General features: G+C 41.9%; 2 protein-coding genes and 1 long non-coding RNA gene across 8 annotated transcripts in view; 2 read left to right on the top strand and 1 right to left on the bottom strand.

The window, feature by feature from the left end:
• RPS27L (ribosomal protein S27 like) overlaps window positions 1-14,121 on the top strand; it is a 334,929-nt gene that overhangs the window by 306,111 nt on the left and 14,697 nt on the right. The gene's annotated exons all lie outside the window — the stretch shown is intronic.
• LOC125698039 (uncharacterized) lies at window positions 1,119-9,963 on the bottom strand. 3 transcript variants are annotated; one of them, XR_007379053.1, is made up of 7 exons: window positions 9,435-9,963; window positions 6,805-6,860; window positions 4,499-4,634; window positions 4,074-4,228; window positions 1,854-1,987; window positions 1,672-1,767; window positions 1,119-1,442 (listed from the first exon to the last, which is right to left on the bottom strand). It is a non-coding gene; the product is annotated as an uncharacterized LOC125698039 (long non-coding RNA). The 3 variants fall into 3 exon arrangements; XR_007379054.1 differs by lacking the exon at window positions 9,435-9,963 and adding an exon at window positions 9,134-9,236; XR_007379052.1 differs by lacking the exon at window positions 4,499-4,634 and having other exon boundaries at window positions 1,126-1,442.
• The window catches only part of VPS13C (vacuolar protein sorting 13 homolog C), a 79,733-nt gene continuing 74,778 nt past the window's right edge, over window positions 9,167-14,121 (top strand). For all 3 annotated transcript variants that reach the window (XM_048955824.1, XM_048955825.1, XM_048955826.1), the window contains exons 1-5: window positions 9,167-9,273; window positions 9,980-10,023; window positions 12,315-12,357; window positions 13,084-13,179; window positions 13,892-13,993. In XM_048955824.1, coding sequence (XP_048811781.1) covers window positions 9,174-9,273; window positions 9,980-10,023; window positions 12,315-12,357; window positions 13,084-13,179; window positions 13,892-13,993 — 385 coding nt within the window. In that variant the 5' untranslated portion in view covers window positions 9,167-9,173. The remainder of the gene's footprint in view (window positions 9,274-9,979; window positions 10,024-12,314; window positions 12,358-13,083; window positions 13,180-13,891; window positions 13,994-14,121) is intronic.

Here is a 14,121-nt window from a genome sequence, read left to right as displayed (position 1 = left end):
ACTGTCTTTACCAAAATCTGAAGTGAAGCTTTCCTATGGAGTTTGGCCTGCAGTTACATTGCCACAATCACTTCTGTATGTGATCACCTACTACTCCAGTCCCTGTACAAAAAAAGTCAGCTCTTTGGAGTTTCAGCTACTGTATGAGGGATGCTCAAAAAGTATTGCCTCTTATTTTACTGTGTTGGTCCCTGACATCAGAGGCAGATGTTGGTGGAACGGCAGTACTTACTCATTCCCACAAATATTGTTACATTTTGTTGCTGTGACAGATGGCAGCAGAGGAGCAGTCTGACAGAATGGCACCTGACATGGAAGTGTGGACGAAGCAAAAAGGTGGAAATGAACTCCTTCACATGGAAAAAGAATTGCAGCCATTGACATGCTTCTTGAAAAATTGTTGAAAAATAGTGTTTTGTAACTGAGAATTTGCTCTATCGAGCAGTGTTACTGTGCTCTTTGCATCTGTTGTAGTTTCCATGGAAATAAATAGGAGACACTACTTTCAGTGTGACCTGTGTAGCTCAGTTTATGATGTCTGACAGTTCTTGTATAGTGAAATGCTTCCTCTCCCAACCACAGGACAAGGAAACAGGATTCTTCCTACAGTCACATTACACTGGCACGTGACTTAATCACACTGCAGCTACAGATCTCTGGATGAGGTCATAGAACAGTTTGATGAAAGGTGAAGGTTGTGCTAACAGTATCTGCAGAGATACAATAAACTCTGCAAGCTTTTGAGGAGCAAAAGACAAAGCAAAGCAGGTCTTTTATCTGGAGCGTGACAACTTTATCAGTTTTTAATCTTATTGACTATTCTTGGCTTCAACAGCAAAGCCATTCTATACAATAGTGTCTATCTGCAACTGGATTTGTTACAACGTTTATATTCTATCACAACAGAATTTACTCATTTCATAACCTCATAAAAAAAAAAAAACAAAAAAAAAACCAGTGAATTCTAGTTTGGTTTTAGTTTAGTTCTCAGATGTCAAAAACAGGGAAGAGTTTCAGAAGCTGAACTCTAGAAGCACTATCCGAAGGTGCTCAGGCACTCAAAAGCATTGTACAAATTTTCAAATCATGACACTCAATCCACCTGCCCTGCCTTCACTTTTGGCAGAGTTAAATTACAGCACTGAATTTAAAGCTTTGGATTTAGCACAATCTAAGTGCCAAACTTGACATCTACAACATTATGAACTATCATTATTAAAATTACCAAAATAAATGAAGTTTAGATTTCACTACCTCATTATCATTACTTATATGAATCTGGCAGTGGGATGTTGGCTGTGCAGGACTTTGGAAAATAGCCGTCATTCTTGGTGAGTAGTGTAGGATAGGGAAGTATGAATAGAAGAGTGAAAGTTAAAAGGCAGACTCTGCTTTCAAAATCGGGCCTGGGCTGCTCAGTTCTCCTTCTCAGTTGAGTAGAACTAAAAGATAAAGAAGGTAAAGGCAGATATATATATATATTTTAATTGGAGTACTGCATTTCAATATTATAGGTTGAAACCTAACCTCTGAGTGCCTCACTTGCGAAATACCTGATAACTTGCCACTTTTATTCACATACACACACACTTACTATGTGAGAATCACAGCATAATGTACATCTATATTAGGAATATGAAACAGTAAAATTGGATTGATAAGCATATTTACCATCATGGAAATTTAAATATTATAAATCCTGAAATCAGATAGGCTTTCAAAATACTTCTCAAAGGCTTCTTCTCATATGACTATTTGGTCTCAACACTGAAATGGAAAAAAAAAAAATAAAGGCCATGTTCTTCTGTAACGAGAGATCACAGTAGAGATCCCATCCAAAATTAGCAGCCTACCTGGTCTAGAGTATGCCCTTGCAGTGTCTTCTGACCCACTGGGGAGAAGTTTGGCAAAGTTCACCTTTGAATAAAGGTTTTTGCAGCCCACGGAGCACCCTGACTGTGCACACACACTGTGTGCAAGATGAGCCCTGGATCAATATCATGATTAAGAGTAAAGGAGAAAAAGAGCACATTTGCATCAAGCAGTGTAGATTTGCAATAACAGAAGAAATAAGAAAATAAATATATAAAAACGTGCTACTTGTACCAACAGTACTATAGCTAATGACAGGATTCCTCCTTTAATGCACCAGTGCCTCAATCTGTTGGAATGACTGATGTAGCAAATCATCTATGTTGAAATCCACATTTTTTTTGCAGTTTTCTAGCTGTGTTTTTCTTGCTTTTTCTGTCAAAGGAACAACTGATATGGCGACCTTCTTCCTTGTAAGGAAATATTTTTTTTCTGCTCCCCCACCCTGCCTTGCCTCTGACTTGCCTGTTCTTCATTTCCTGCTGTTAGAACTAGATAACAACATAGAAATATGGGAGATCAGGTTGTATCCTTCTCCTTTTCATTGAGAATGACCTAACTGACAATTTATTATGTCGTTTAACTAGCATTTTTCTTTTTTCAGTTGGCTTTTGCTTACAGACTTTTTAAGACATCTTGGCAAAATTATGCATGTTATACAATGAGAAATAACAAATGCGTAGTTTTGGTATGCCCATCAGTCCCTTCCATCTGCGAGAGCTTACAAGCCTTCAGGTAAGTAAGACACGTTAGGACTGTCACCGTTGCTACGCTCAGTATATTTTCATGAATAAGTCTCATGGACTGCATTTCCAAGCTTTCTGGGGAACATTCAACAAACAGGTATCTGAACCACAATTCTTACTTTTCAGTTAACCTCAGTGCTTGTTACTTCTGTCTGACCCTCCAACTGGTGTATTGCATTACCAAATAAGGAATCACATATTTTCAGCCTCAAGTAAGATCCTGAACATCTTAGGAGATCTCACAAATAAGTGAATATGAAAATAACTGACATTTTTATCATAGAATCATAGAATCACAGAATGGCCTGGGTTGAAGAGGACCGCAACGCTCATCCACTTTCAACCCCCTGATGTGTGCAGGTCGCCAACCAGCAGACCAGGCTGCCCAGAGCCACATCCAGCCTGGCCTTGAATGCCTGCAGGGATGGGGCATCCACAACTTCCTTGGGCAAGGAGTTAATTTAATGTTATCAAGTTAAATTATTTGGCTTTGGATTAATAGATATTCACATATGCTTTCACAATGGATAAGTAAAAAATTCCTGTCAAATGAATAAAAATACACTTATACAGATTAGAATATTATTTCTTTTTTCCCCACTCAAAGGCAATTTATCCACTGAACCAAGTTCATTTTCATATCAAGCAATTTTCCTATATAGCTAGTGGCTTTTTCATCTTCATAGCTCATCACTGAAGAAAAAAATCTATGATTTCCAGAAATACTATCAAATAAAGTCCTCATAAAAAATTAAGTCAGATTATTTCATGTTACAACTTAAAGATATTGAAGTAATTTATAATTCAAATCTCAGTTGGTATGACATACATGTGATCAATACTAACCAGAGAGACCAAGCCTTTTGGCTTAGAAATTTCATGCAAAAATGCAGTTCTAAATAAGAAATCCCCTAGACACAGATAAGATACAGCAGGTAAAGGAAACGATGCCTTGAACTCCCTTAGATGATCAGAGGGCTGGAACACCTCTTGTGAAGAAAGGTTGAGGGAAATGGGCTTGTTCAGCTTGGAGAAGAGAAGGCTGCAGGGAGGTCTCATTGTGGACTTCCAATATTTGAAAGGGGCATATAAACAGGAGGGAAACCACTATTTATGAGGGTGGATAGTGATAGGACAAGGGGGAATGGTTTTACACTGAGACAGGGGGGGTTTAGGTTGGATATTAGGAGGAAGTTTTTCACCCAGAGGGTGGTGAGGCACTGGAACAGGTTGCCCAAGGAGGCTGTGGATGCCCCATCCCTGCAGGCATTCAAGGCCAGGCTGGATGTGGCTCTGAGCAGCCTGGGCTGCTGGTTGGCGACTCTGCACAAAGCAGGGGGTTGAAACCAGATGATCATTGTGATCCTTTTCAATCCAGGCTATTCTATGATTCTATGATTCCCTTCAAAATTACCTGTCACGGTAAGATTGTACAGATACAGTGTTACTTCTTACCATGTGGTATTTATGCAGTATTTGTTCTTTTGTAAACACATGAAAGCTATGAAGATTTTTGAGTCCTGGCTTTGAATGAAGTACAGTCTGCAGGAATGCCATTTCTTAATCCAGATTTATCTGAAAACTTATTCACAGTCGAAGTGAAGCTTGTCCTGGAGAATAATGGGAAAAGTAGAATATCTATTTATTCAGAAACAGAGGTGGCATCCTATATAGAGGAATAAATCCAGCCATTGCACTAGATTTTGGACAATATATCTAGTTTAAATTATCCGGAGAAACAAAACTGGGGTTTCTCTAGATGGATGAAGTTATTTTTATTACTAAAGACAAACTTTTTCCCTTTGTAAAATGACTATGCCTTAGTGTAGCAGATGAAGTTAATGCTGTCTTCATATACTGACACACTTTCATTTACTTACCAATTAGTTCTTATATTTTCTGTGCCTTGAAATCTTTTATACTTTATTATTCTGTCACAGAGAGGGAAAAAGACACAGTGAAACAGTATCAATATGAGTTCTCCAAGGCTCTCCATTGAGAACTGTGAGACTCCAGCTGTCACAAGGGAAAGGAATAGCAGATTACTGCTTTATGTTGACATCTTCTTAGTGTTTCAGCCATCTAAATATGTCCAAATCAACTGATTTAGTGATTGCTGATGTATTTGAAACAAGTATTGCAAGAGTTCCCAACACTGATCTCAGGATATTACTACTTAGCAGTTTTATGTAGCTTATACAAGTCAATTTGGGTGGTTTTCATCCTTCGTTTTAGCAGTTGATGTAAAAGTGTTAAGCCATCTTTTGTTTTCCCTTATTTTCTGTAAAGGCATTCACTATGAACAAAATCTCCTGTGCACTACTTAGAAGAAAGACTAAAAACAGTGGAAAATACAGTATAAAATAAAAATCATAGACCCAGCAACAACATAAAACAGTATTAATTCCCCAGGGTTATTATTATTGTCATTACCATTTTTAGAAAAAGAAGGATGGCAAAATTATCAATACTGACTTGTTGCATCCATTAAGTCTAAAATCTATGTATGTCTTAAATATAAAATTATGTCTTCTGAGAATGTTACAAAAAAACATTATTTAACAGGAGATTCTCAGCACCTAAAAGGAGTGAAAAACCTCTCAGAATTTGGGTGGATAAAGAACAGGATACTCAGCAAAGCTGTGGTGTATCCATTTTTGGACATTTTCAAAACTTGTATGGACAAGACTCTTGGCAACCTAATCTAACTCATCACAAAGTCCTCTAATCCCTGGAGGCTTTGTGATGAGGAGAGCCGATGCTACATTACTTGGCTGATTTCCCAACTGCTAACAGGCATGCTCTCTGTTTTCTGAGGTATAGTGGATAAAATTTGCCATCTGTTCACTTGCCAACAGTCAGATGGTAGGAGCTGGAGATTTTGTAATATTAATGCAGTAAAAGATGAGAAGAAAACTGGGTTAAGTGATCAATCCATGTACCCACCTCAAATTAGCTTTATGCTGTGCTATTTATTTATTTATGTGTGCAATACTGTGTAACAGGCAACACCAAAAAAAAAAAAAATTGTTGTTACAATGTGTATTTCTGTTCATAAAACTAAAGAGTGAAACCGATACTTTCTGTGCAGATTTCCCATTCTTTCAAGCTTTGCTCTTCAGGAAGTTCCACCTGAGGGACCTGAGCAAATCTTGCCATATAAATTGTAAAACACAACGTTAAGTGTTACAGTGCTGTGTTTATGGCTCCTTTTAGGAAATAAGGAAGTGCTACCATAGTACACAAGAAACATGGTTTTGAGGACTTTCAGCTGAGTTAAGCTACTGACTCTATTCATATTTATCAAACCAATAATGCCTATTCAACGTTGGTATTTAGAAAAAAATGGGCAGAATGCATAGGTTCTTCCTTGCAGTGAATGAACGTTATCTGTGCTTTCAGTGAATGGTAAGCAAACACCAATGTTTCTGTTCTGAATCTGTTATTTCAGAAATCTCAGTGCTTAAAAGAAACTGCATGTATGTCTACAGTACAATAAAATATCTATGTAACTGCCTTCTTCACAGCTTGCCCATTCATAATTCCACTCTGTATTCCTTCTGTTTTGCTTTTGAAATATATGCAGATTTTACTGAAACAAGATACCTGACACAGACTGGGCTTTCTGGGAGTTCAGTGCCAGGTGAAATCACATTATTTTGGGAGCAATTTTTGATCCACTGGGCCACATATTTGTGTTTGTTAGGAAAGCATGTTTGTAAACAACAACAGAAATTTCATTTACTCAACTGCATGCTATAACAAGATGATTTTCAAAAATCATTTTGGTTAATTAGAAAATGATTTGACCACATAAACACTGTTTTCACCTGTTATCCAACAATTTATAGTTGTGATAAACTGATCTCTGCAGAATTTTCTGTGCAGAAATCAATACAGCTGTTACAAGAAGCAAAGAAAATGGTTTTATCATCCTGTTTATATTATATAATTGTTATAGAGAACATTTAGTGCCACTGATTTGCACAATTGCTCTTAAATTTATATACAATAAGAGGATGAGCTGTCACTGATTAGCTTTTGCTCAAAGCTTAGTTATTCAGCCACAGTTTATATATACAAAGCACAACAAGCAAAGCCCTTTTAAAGTTTTATTGTAATAATCGCAAATGAAAGTTTGTTACCGATCAGAATGACAGCAGAAGCTCTGCACACAATTTCCTACCTTGTTTTCTTGCACTGATGCTTCCCAAGGGCACAAATGGCTCTGCACAGACAGCACTGCATGGAAGAAGTAAAAAAAATAATTGTCACCTTCTGTAGTTTCTATAAATTAAATAATTAGAATTTTTTCTTCCTGTCTGAAGCTAAACAGACCATAACACAAGAATGTGGTACTCGAATGCCACTCTCTAATGAAAAATCTCATCTGTTACAGTAACCATGTCAGATATCATCACGTGTTTAGTTGGGAGGTCCTTGGAATCACCTCTGGCTTGACACAGGTAGACTTCTTTGAAAGAACAAAAATGGCACTAATGACTCAATTTAAAACAAATTTATCCACATACAAGCGTTAACCAGCCTTGCAAAAGGCCCAGAATGCTGCATACACACATGATTTTGATTAATAAATTTTAATAAAGCATCTGACAGCTCTTGTCCAAGAACTGCCACAGTAAGTGCAAGGGAAAAGGCATTCAGTGAGCTCTTGGTGCTCACCAGTGGGTGCCTACAGGTATACAAGGGTGAAACTTCCCACTGATGAACCTTTCCACAATTTCCACATGTCTCCAGCATTCTGCCATACAACTTCTCCCACCCAATCGCATGGATCAACAAGTTGTTGATCAACATGGATCAAGCGTTTAAGAACCACTGCAGATCTGAACTTTGGTTTTAGTGGCGCAATGTTCTGCCTCGTGCTTTAAACGTTGAAAAATGCTTGTGGAAAACTTAAGCATTTAAGCATCCTAGCAATGTACAGATGTGGCACACATTGAGGTACAGCACTAAATAAGGAATCTTCTTGTGCTGTCGTTTGCTCTGGGCTGGCCGTATGCTTTACTGAACATGCTGATTTAACAGATCCATACACACAGGGGTGACCTCACATTCGTGCCTCCTGCACAATGGAGATAACCACACACAACCCTTCAGATCCACCTCTTCTACAGCTGCTCATAGACTTTTATCAGTTTGCAAAAACTTGCTCCTTTAGCGGTTGTCTCTTAAAACACCCTTGCATTCGTCTCCACAATGTTTTTATCAGCTTTCTGAAGCAGCACTTGGGGGTAGCAAAGCCCTACAGAGGGATCTGGACAGGCTGGATAGCTGGGCTGAAGCCAATGGGATGAGGTTCAACATGACCAGATGCCTGGTCCTGCCCTTGGCCACAACAACCCCAGGCAATGCTACAGGCTTTGGGGCAGAGTGGCTGGAAGACTGTGCAAGGAAATGGACCTGGATGCTCGGCTGAACAGGAGCCAGCAGTGTGCCCAGGTGGCCAAGAAGGCCAATGGCATCCTGGCTTGCATCAGGAACAGTGTTGCCAGCAGGAACGGGGAAGTGATTGTTCCCCTGTACTCAGCTCTGGTAAGGCTGCACCTTGAGTACTGTATTCAGTTTTGGGCCCCTCACTGCAAGAGACTCTGAAGCCCTGGAGCTGGTTCAAAGAAGGGCAACAAAGCTGGTGAGGGGTCTGGAGTACAGGCCTTATGAGGAGTGGCTGAAGGAGCTGGGATTGTTCAATCTGGAGAAGAGGAGGCTCAGGGGAGACCTCATTGCTCTCTATAACTACCTGAAGGGAGGTTGTAGTGAGCTGGGGGTTGACCTCTTCTCTTGTGTAACTGGTGATAGGACTAGAAAGCTGCACCTGGGAGATTCAGGCGGGATGTTAGGAAATACTACTGAAAGAGTGGTCAGGCACTGGAATGGGCTGTCCAGGGAAGAGTCACCAACCCTGGAGGTGATCAAGGAATGTTTGGACACTGTGTTGAGGGATATGGTTTAGTGAGACCTATTGGTGATGGGTGGATGGTTGAACTGGGTGATCTATAGGTCTTTTCCAACCTTGGTGATTCTGTGATTTGCCTCCCTCGTCTCTAATCGTCTCCATGTTGCCTTATTTTCATGTATTCTTGAGGCCTGAGTATTGCCAGTACTCATTTCCCCTCCCTCGTTCTCCTTTTCTGTCAGTTTTCACGTCACTCGTCACTCGGGCGGCTGGCTGAACACGAACGTTCTTCTGTGCACAGGAAGAACTATCAGCGAGCACCGCTGCGAGGCGACCCTCGCCCTCCCCGCGCCTGCTTCAGCGCGCTGCTTCCCGCCTCGGGGCCGCTCCTCTCCCTGCCCGCAGTCCCCCAAACAGCGGCTCCGCAGCCACCCCGAGCGCTTCGCCGTCCCCTCAACCCCTGCGCGGCCCCGGCTCTCCGTGTGGCACTGCGCGGCCCCGCCCCGTCACCTGACCGCGGGAACGCGCCCGGCGCTTCCTCGCGCCGCGCCCCGCCGCCCCTCCCTGGTCCCTCCCCTCCGCGCCGCTCTCCGCTCACGGTGGGCCGCGGGCGGCGGTACGGTGGGCCCGCCTCCGCTATGGTGCTGGAGTCGGTGGTGGCGGATCTGCTGAACCGCTTCCTGGGCGACTATGTGGAGAACCTGAACAAATCCCAGCTCAAACTGGGCATATGGGGGGGTAAGGAGCCCGTTCCGACCCGGCTCTGTGGCGCAGCGGGGCCGCCGCTGCCACCGGGGAGGGCGCTTCCTCGCGGGGAGCGGGTCTCGCTGGCTCCGGTCCCCCGAGGACTGGCGGCCCCAGAGCGGAACGGGCGGGCGGCCCGAGGCCGCGGAGCCTACCTCCTTCTCGCTCCCCCGCGGAGGGCGGTCGCTACGAGGGCTGCGGCGCTCCCGGAGGGGCGGTCGGTCGGCTAGGGACAGCGGACCACCCCCCGGGGGGCGGTCAGTCGGCGGGCGCTGGGCCTCGTCGCTCCCTCGTGAGGGGCAGCGGTGGTCGACGGGGCCGCGGCTTCCCGCGCTGTTGGTGCCCCCAGGCGGCGGGTGGTGCACCTGAGGGGGCTAGGGCTGGGGCGGGGCGGCAGCCCGCTGATGGCCGGCTCTTGTGGGGGCCGCGCGTACCCCGAGGGCCGAAGCGTTTCTTCTCAGCTCGATTGCGCAGTTGCCATGGCGGGGAGTGATTCATACCTATATTATAAAGAACATAGCCCTAGGAAGTGTGGTGTTGAAGCACTCTGGTGTTACATGTGCAGTTTTCCCCGTGTGTGACTCCGTGTGCCTGTGCTCCCCGGTGTTAGACCTTATATTTGGAAGGCTGTGGCTGTTTTCCTTGTTCCAGCTTGCTGTGCATAGATGTTGAAATCACTGAACTTTTTTCTTCCACGTAGGTAATGTCGCACTTGACAACTTACAAATAAAGGAGAATGCACTAGTAAGTATTCCATTAATTCTCAAGCTGTGTCAGTGGGTCTAAGGGCTAAGCCCCAGGTCTGCTTACTGTGTGTAGTGTCACTTCACAGTGTGTGCCTTCTTTGCTTGTTACTGAAAGTGGTACTTGGTTAACGGCTTCTGACATTGCTAATGGTATTGGAACAAAGGGAAAAAAGTCCACAGGTTGTATCATAAGTACACGCCCAAGAAAAGTGCTTCTGAGAAATGACCAATGGTGTTTTCAAGTACGTTTCTGATGTTTTCTGCATATCAGTCTGCCTGAGGGTCGGGAGGCCCTCCAGGAGCATCTGAACAGGCTGTATTGATGGGTTGAGGCCAGTGGGATGAAGTTCAACAAGACCCAGTACAGGTCCTACATTTCAGTTACACCGACGCCATGTGTGGGTACAGCTTGGGGCAGAGTGACTGGAAAGTTGACAGCTGAATGTGAGCCAGCACTGTGTCAGGGTGGCCAAGGTGCAGCCAGCAGGACTGGGAGGTAGTAGTCCATGCGTACTTGGCAGCAGTGAGGTTGTACTTTAAGCACTGTATTCAGTTTTTGGGCCTCTCACTACAAGAAAGATGTGGAGATTTTGGAGTGTGTCCAGAGAAGGGTAGCAAAGCTGTAAAGGCTCTGGAGCACAAGTCTTGTGGGGAGCTGCAGATGGAATTGGGATGATTCGGTCTGAAAAAGAGGAGGCTCAGGGGTTGCTGTCTACAACTGCCTGCAAGGAGTTTGTAGCAAGATGGGGGTCCCCTTCTCATCCCAAATAGCAGCAACAGGATGAGAGGTAATGGCCTGAAGTTGTGGCAGGGAAAGTTCAGATTCGATATTAGGAAAAATTTCTTCTCGGAAGGAGTGATTAGGTGCTGGGAAAGGCTGCCCAGTGCGATGGTGGAGTCATCATCCCTGAAGGTGTTCAAGAAAAGGGTAGGGACACAATTTAGTGGGCAGTATTGGTGATGAGTTGATGGTTGGGCTAAATGATCTTAGAGGTCTTTTCCAACTTTAAAAATTCTGTGATTCTACATAGATATCACCTGTCATAATATTTGAAACTTGAAATAGTAAAACTAAAATGTTTGTACATTGCTGTTACTGCTTTAGTCTTCCAGTAGAACCTAGAGAACTGAATTTCTTCTGCTGCTGCATAATCGTAATCGTATTTCCGTAAGGTCATAGTTTGGACTTCCATAGTGTTTATCACTTGTATGTCCAAGCAGTAGATGGTTGTATGGTTCAGAACAACTTATTAGGAACAACTGGTATGCCCAGATCTGTGTATTCTTTTTTTCTGTTTGTGTTGAATGAATGGATTTTCAAAGCCTGACTCCTGCAGACTGTTATAACTGAAGTCCTCTGAGAGACTGTGATGATGTGTTTAGGTGTGGGTACACCGGGAGAAGTTTCATCTGTTGATGAAATAAAGGCTTATGTTTGTGGCTATGTAAGTTGATTCTCAGCTAAAACTGTCAAGGGTGACATGTTTGAGATGTTTATAGTCTGAATGTAACTTGTATGTACTGATTAACCATGTAATATGGTTATTTAAATGTTCCTGTTAAAATAGGAGTAACAGTGAAGGGGGGGAAAAAAAGCGAGAAAGAGCTTCCAATCAGTACCCCGATTCTTGTCTGAAAAATCCTTGGTTGGTTATTGTGTCCTGAGCTAAGAACAGCTGTACTACTGAAAGATTCTTACAACAAACTTCTGTGTGCTTCTCACTGCACTCAGGAAAATTAGGGAAAACATGCTAAATTTTTGCTTGACATCACTCATTTTTCTTTGTTGCTCATGTCTTACCTGCTTCTTTTGCTGATGACTTTATACTTACAGCCCTTGACAAAAACATCTTTATAACATGGTAGTGAGAAAGGGAGTAGGTAAGGGAGGAAAATTAAGAAATTCTAAGTGCTGTACTGATTATCAAAAAGATAAGACCTGTGGAATGACTGAACGAAGAAGTAAAATTATATTCTCGTATGTAGATGAAACTTTACTTCTTGGGTAACTTTTGTTGCAAAGCATTGTCATGCTTGTATTAAAGAGCTGCTAGAAATGTGTAACTCCTTTGTTTTTTTGGCTTTCTACAAGCCTGACTGTATGGATTCCCATGTTCACATGAGCATTGCTGATTAATGATACCTGTGTCATACAGAGAACTGCATCTGTTCTGGAACTTCAATTTTGTGTGCACAGTTTTAAGAGTAATCAGGATAATAATTCTGCTGTCCGAACCAAGTTGCCTTTGCAGTACATGAATCTGTTTAATGCTTATTTTTCTTTTACAGAGTGAACTGGATGTACCTTTCAGAGTTAAAGTTGGCCAGATAGGTAAGGATTTTTGTTTTGTTTTGTTTTGTTTCAACCTGAATCTTAAAATGGAATTTTGAGTACAAGCCTCAAGATCAGTCTTGCCTTTCAACTTCTTTTATCGAGGTTTCTTAGGTGGTCTCTGTAACAGTACTTGCTGTTGAACTAGTGCAGATGTCTAATGTGACTGCCCTACATAAGTGATAAAAAGTTCCCTGGGTAACCCTGTTTGTGCAACATTATAGGCTGAGTGTGAAAAATGTATCTGAAATGTTTCACAGGTATGTGGATGATCGAGGGAGCTGTTCAGTAGAGCTAGAATGTGTGTCTCTTCAAAGGGTGGATTAAGAATATGAAGAACTTAAGTACGATTGCTGTAAGATGGGCAGACGTGCCAAGAGTTTAGCAGCTCTTAGATACATGTTGTTAAAAATTCTTTCCCTAAAGGTCTGCATTGCTTTTTCTAATGAAATGTTTTTTGGAAATAAATGTATTCAATTCCAATCCAATCACAGTCTCAGTTTTTGATCTGAAGTCTTTGGACTCAAAACTGCAACTTCTTGCTCGCGTTTTCTCTGTGTGTATTTTTAACTGCAAGGGCTTCATAAAAGATGTACTCACACAGTTTCTCCTCAACTTCTAAGGCATTTAGAACATGAAGAAATAGAACTAATGACCTTCACTATATGTTCAAACTAATCACAGCGTAGGTTTTTCTTTGAGTTAGCTTTTATCTGTTTTTTGTAGATAAACTGACTCTGAAGATTCCTTGGAAGAACTTGTATGGTGAAGCAGTTGTTGCAACTCTAGAAGGCTTGTATCTTCTTATAGTTCCTGGAGCAAGTAAGTAATCTCAGCACAGTGAAATAATCAAAGAGATAAATATCCAAAGGTACCATTAAATAAGCTGCTGTTTTTCACAATCGGTTCGCCAGGGAACTTTCTAGACAAATGCAGAGAAGTGAGTGGAAGTATGGTGGGCAAAAAGAGCACTTGTTGCCTTTATGGAAAGTCTTGGTTGTGTCCGTGCGTTCTAAGTTCAGTTTAACAAACATGATTCCTTTGATGTGTGCTATCTTGAATCCACTCTTCTGGCATGGTTTAGATCTTTTGGCTGTTGCAGGATACAGTCTGCTCCTAATTAATAACAATCAATAGCAGTAATTCTGTTAGAACTGATTTTTATGGAGGGGAGAAGATCAGTGAACCTAATTTCCTTTCTCTGATGTCAGATGCTTTGTTATAATAAGAAAACTTTAAATTTTCTGGAATATCATGTACAGGTGTAGCAGAAATCACACCGTGTTACACAGTGCGGAGCACGTTTACGTGCCTCATTATATGTGGAAAGGTACTCCTGTAAAACAATGCTTGAATGTTGGTAGAAGCTTTTGTATCCTACTATTTTCAGAGGCAGGATGGAGGTTTCAGCAACTAGCATAGCCTTTGTTTAAAATGTCATTTTGCAACATAATGTTCAGAATGTGCACATTGTTTGATTATGCATTTACATCATTTGCAATGTAGGGTAATGCTGTCCCAACTTGGTTTACAGGCATTAAATACGATGCAGAGAAGGAAGAAAAGTACTTGCAAGATAATAAACAAAAGGAGCTGGCCAGAATTGAGGAAGCCTTGCAGAAAGCAGCTGAAAAAGGTACAAGTTAATAATGCAAACTGTCAATGGAACTTGGGAATTTACTGTGCTATGAAGGAAGACGTTTTGTAATTGATTTAATAAATTTTAAGTGTCTAGCTAATCTTACTACAGTGCTTTAAAAAGGC

The sequence above is a fragment of the Lagopus muta genome, chromosome 10 (genome assembly GCF_023343835.1).
Source record: "Lagopus muta isolate bLagMut1 chromosome 10, bLagMut1 primary, whole genome shotgun sequence".
Classification (NCBI taxonomy): domain Eukaryota; kingdom Metazoa; phylum Chordata; class Aves; order Galliformes; family Phasianidae; genus Lagopus; species Lagopus muta.
This window is presented reverse-complemented; position numbering and strand designations above follow the sequence as displayed.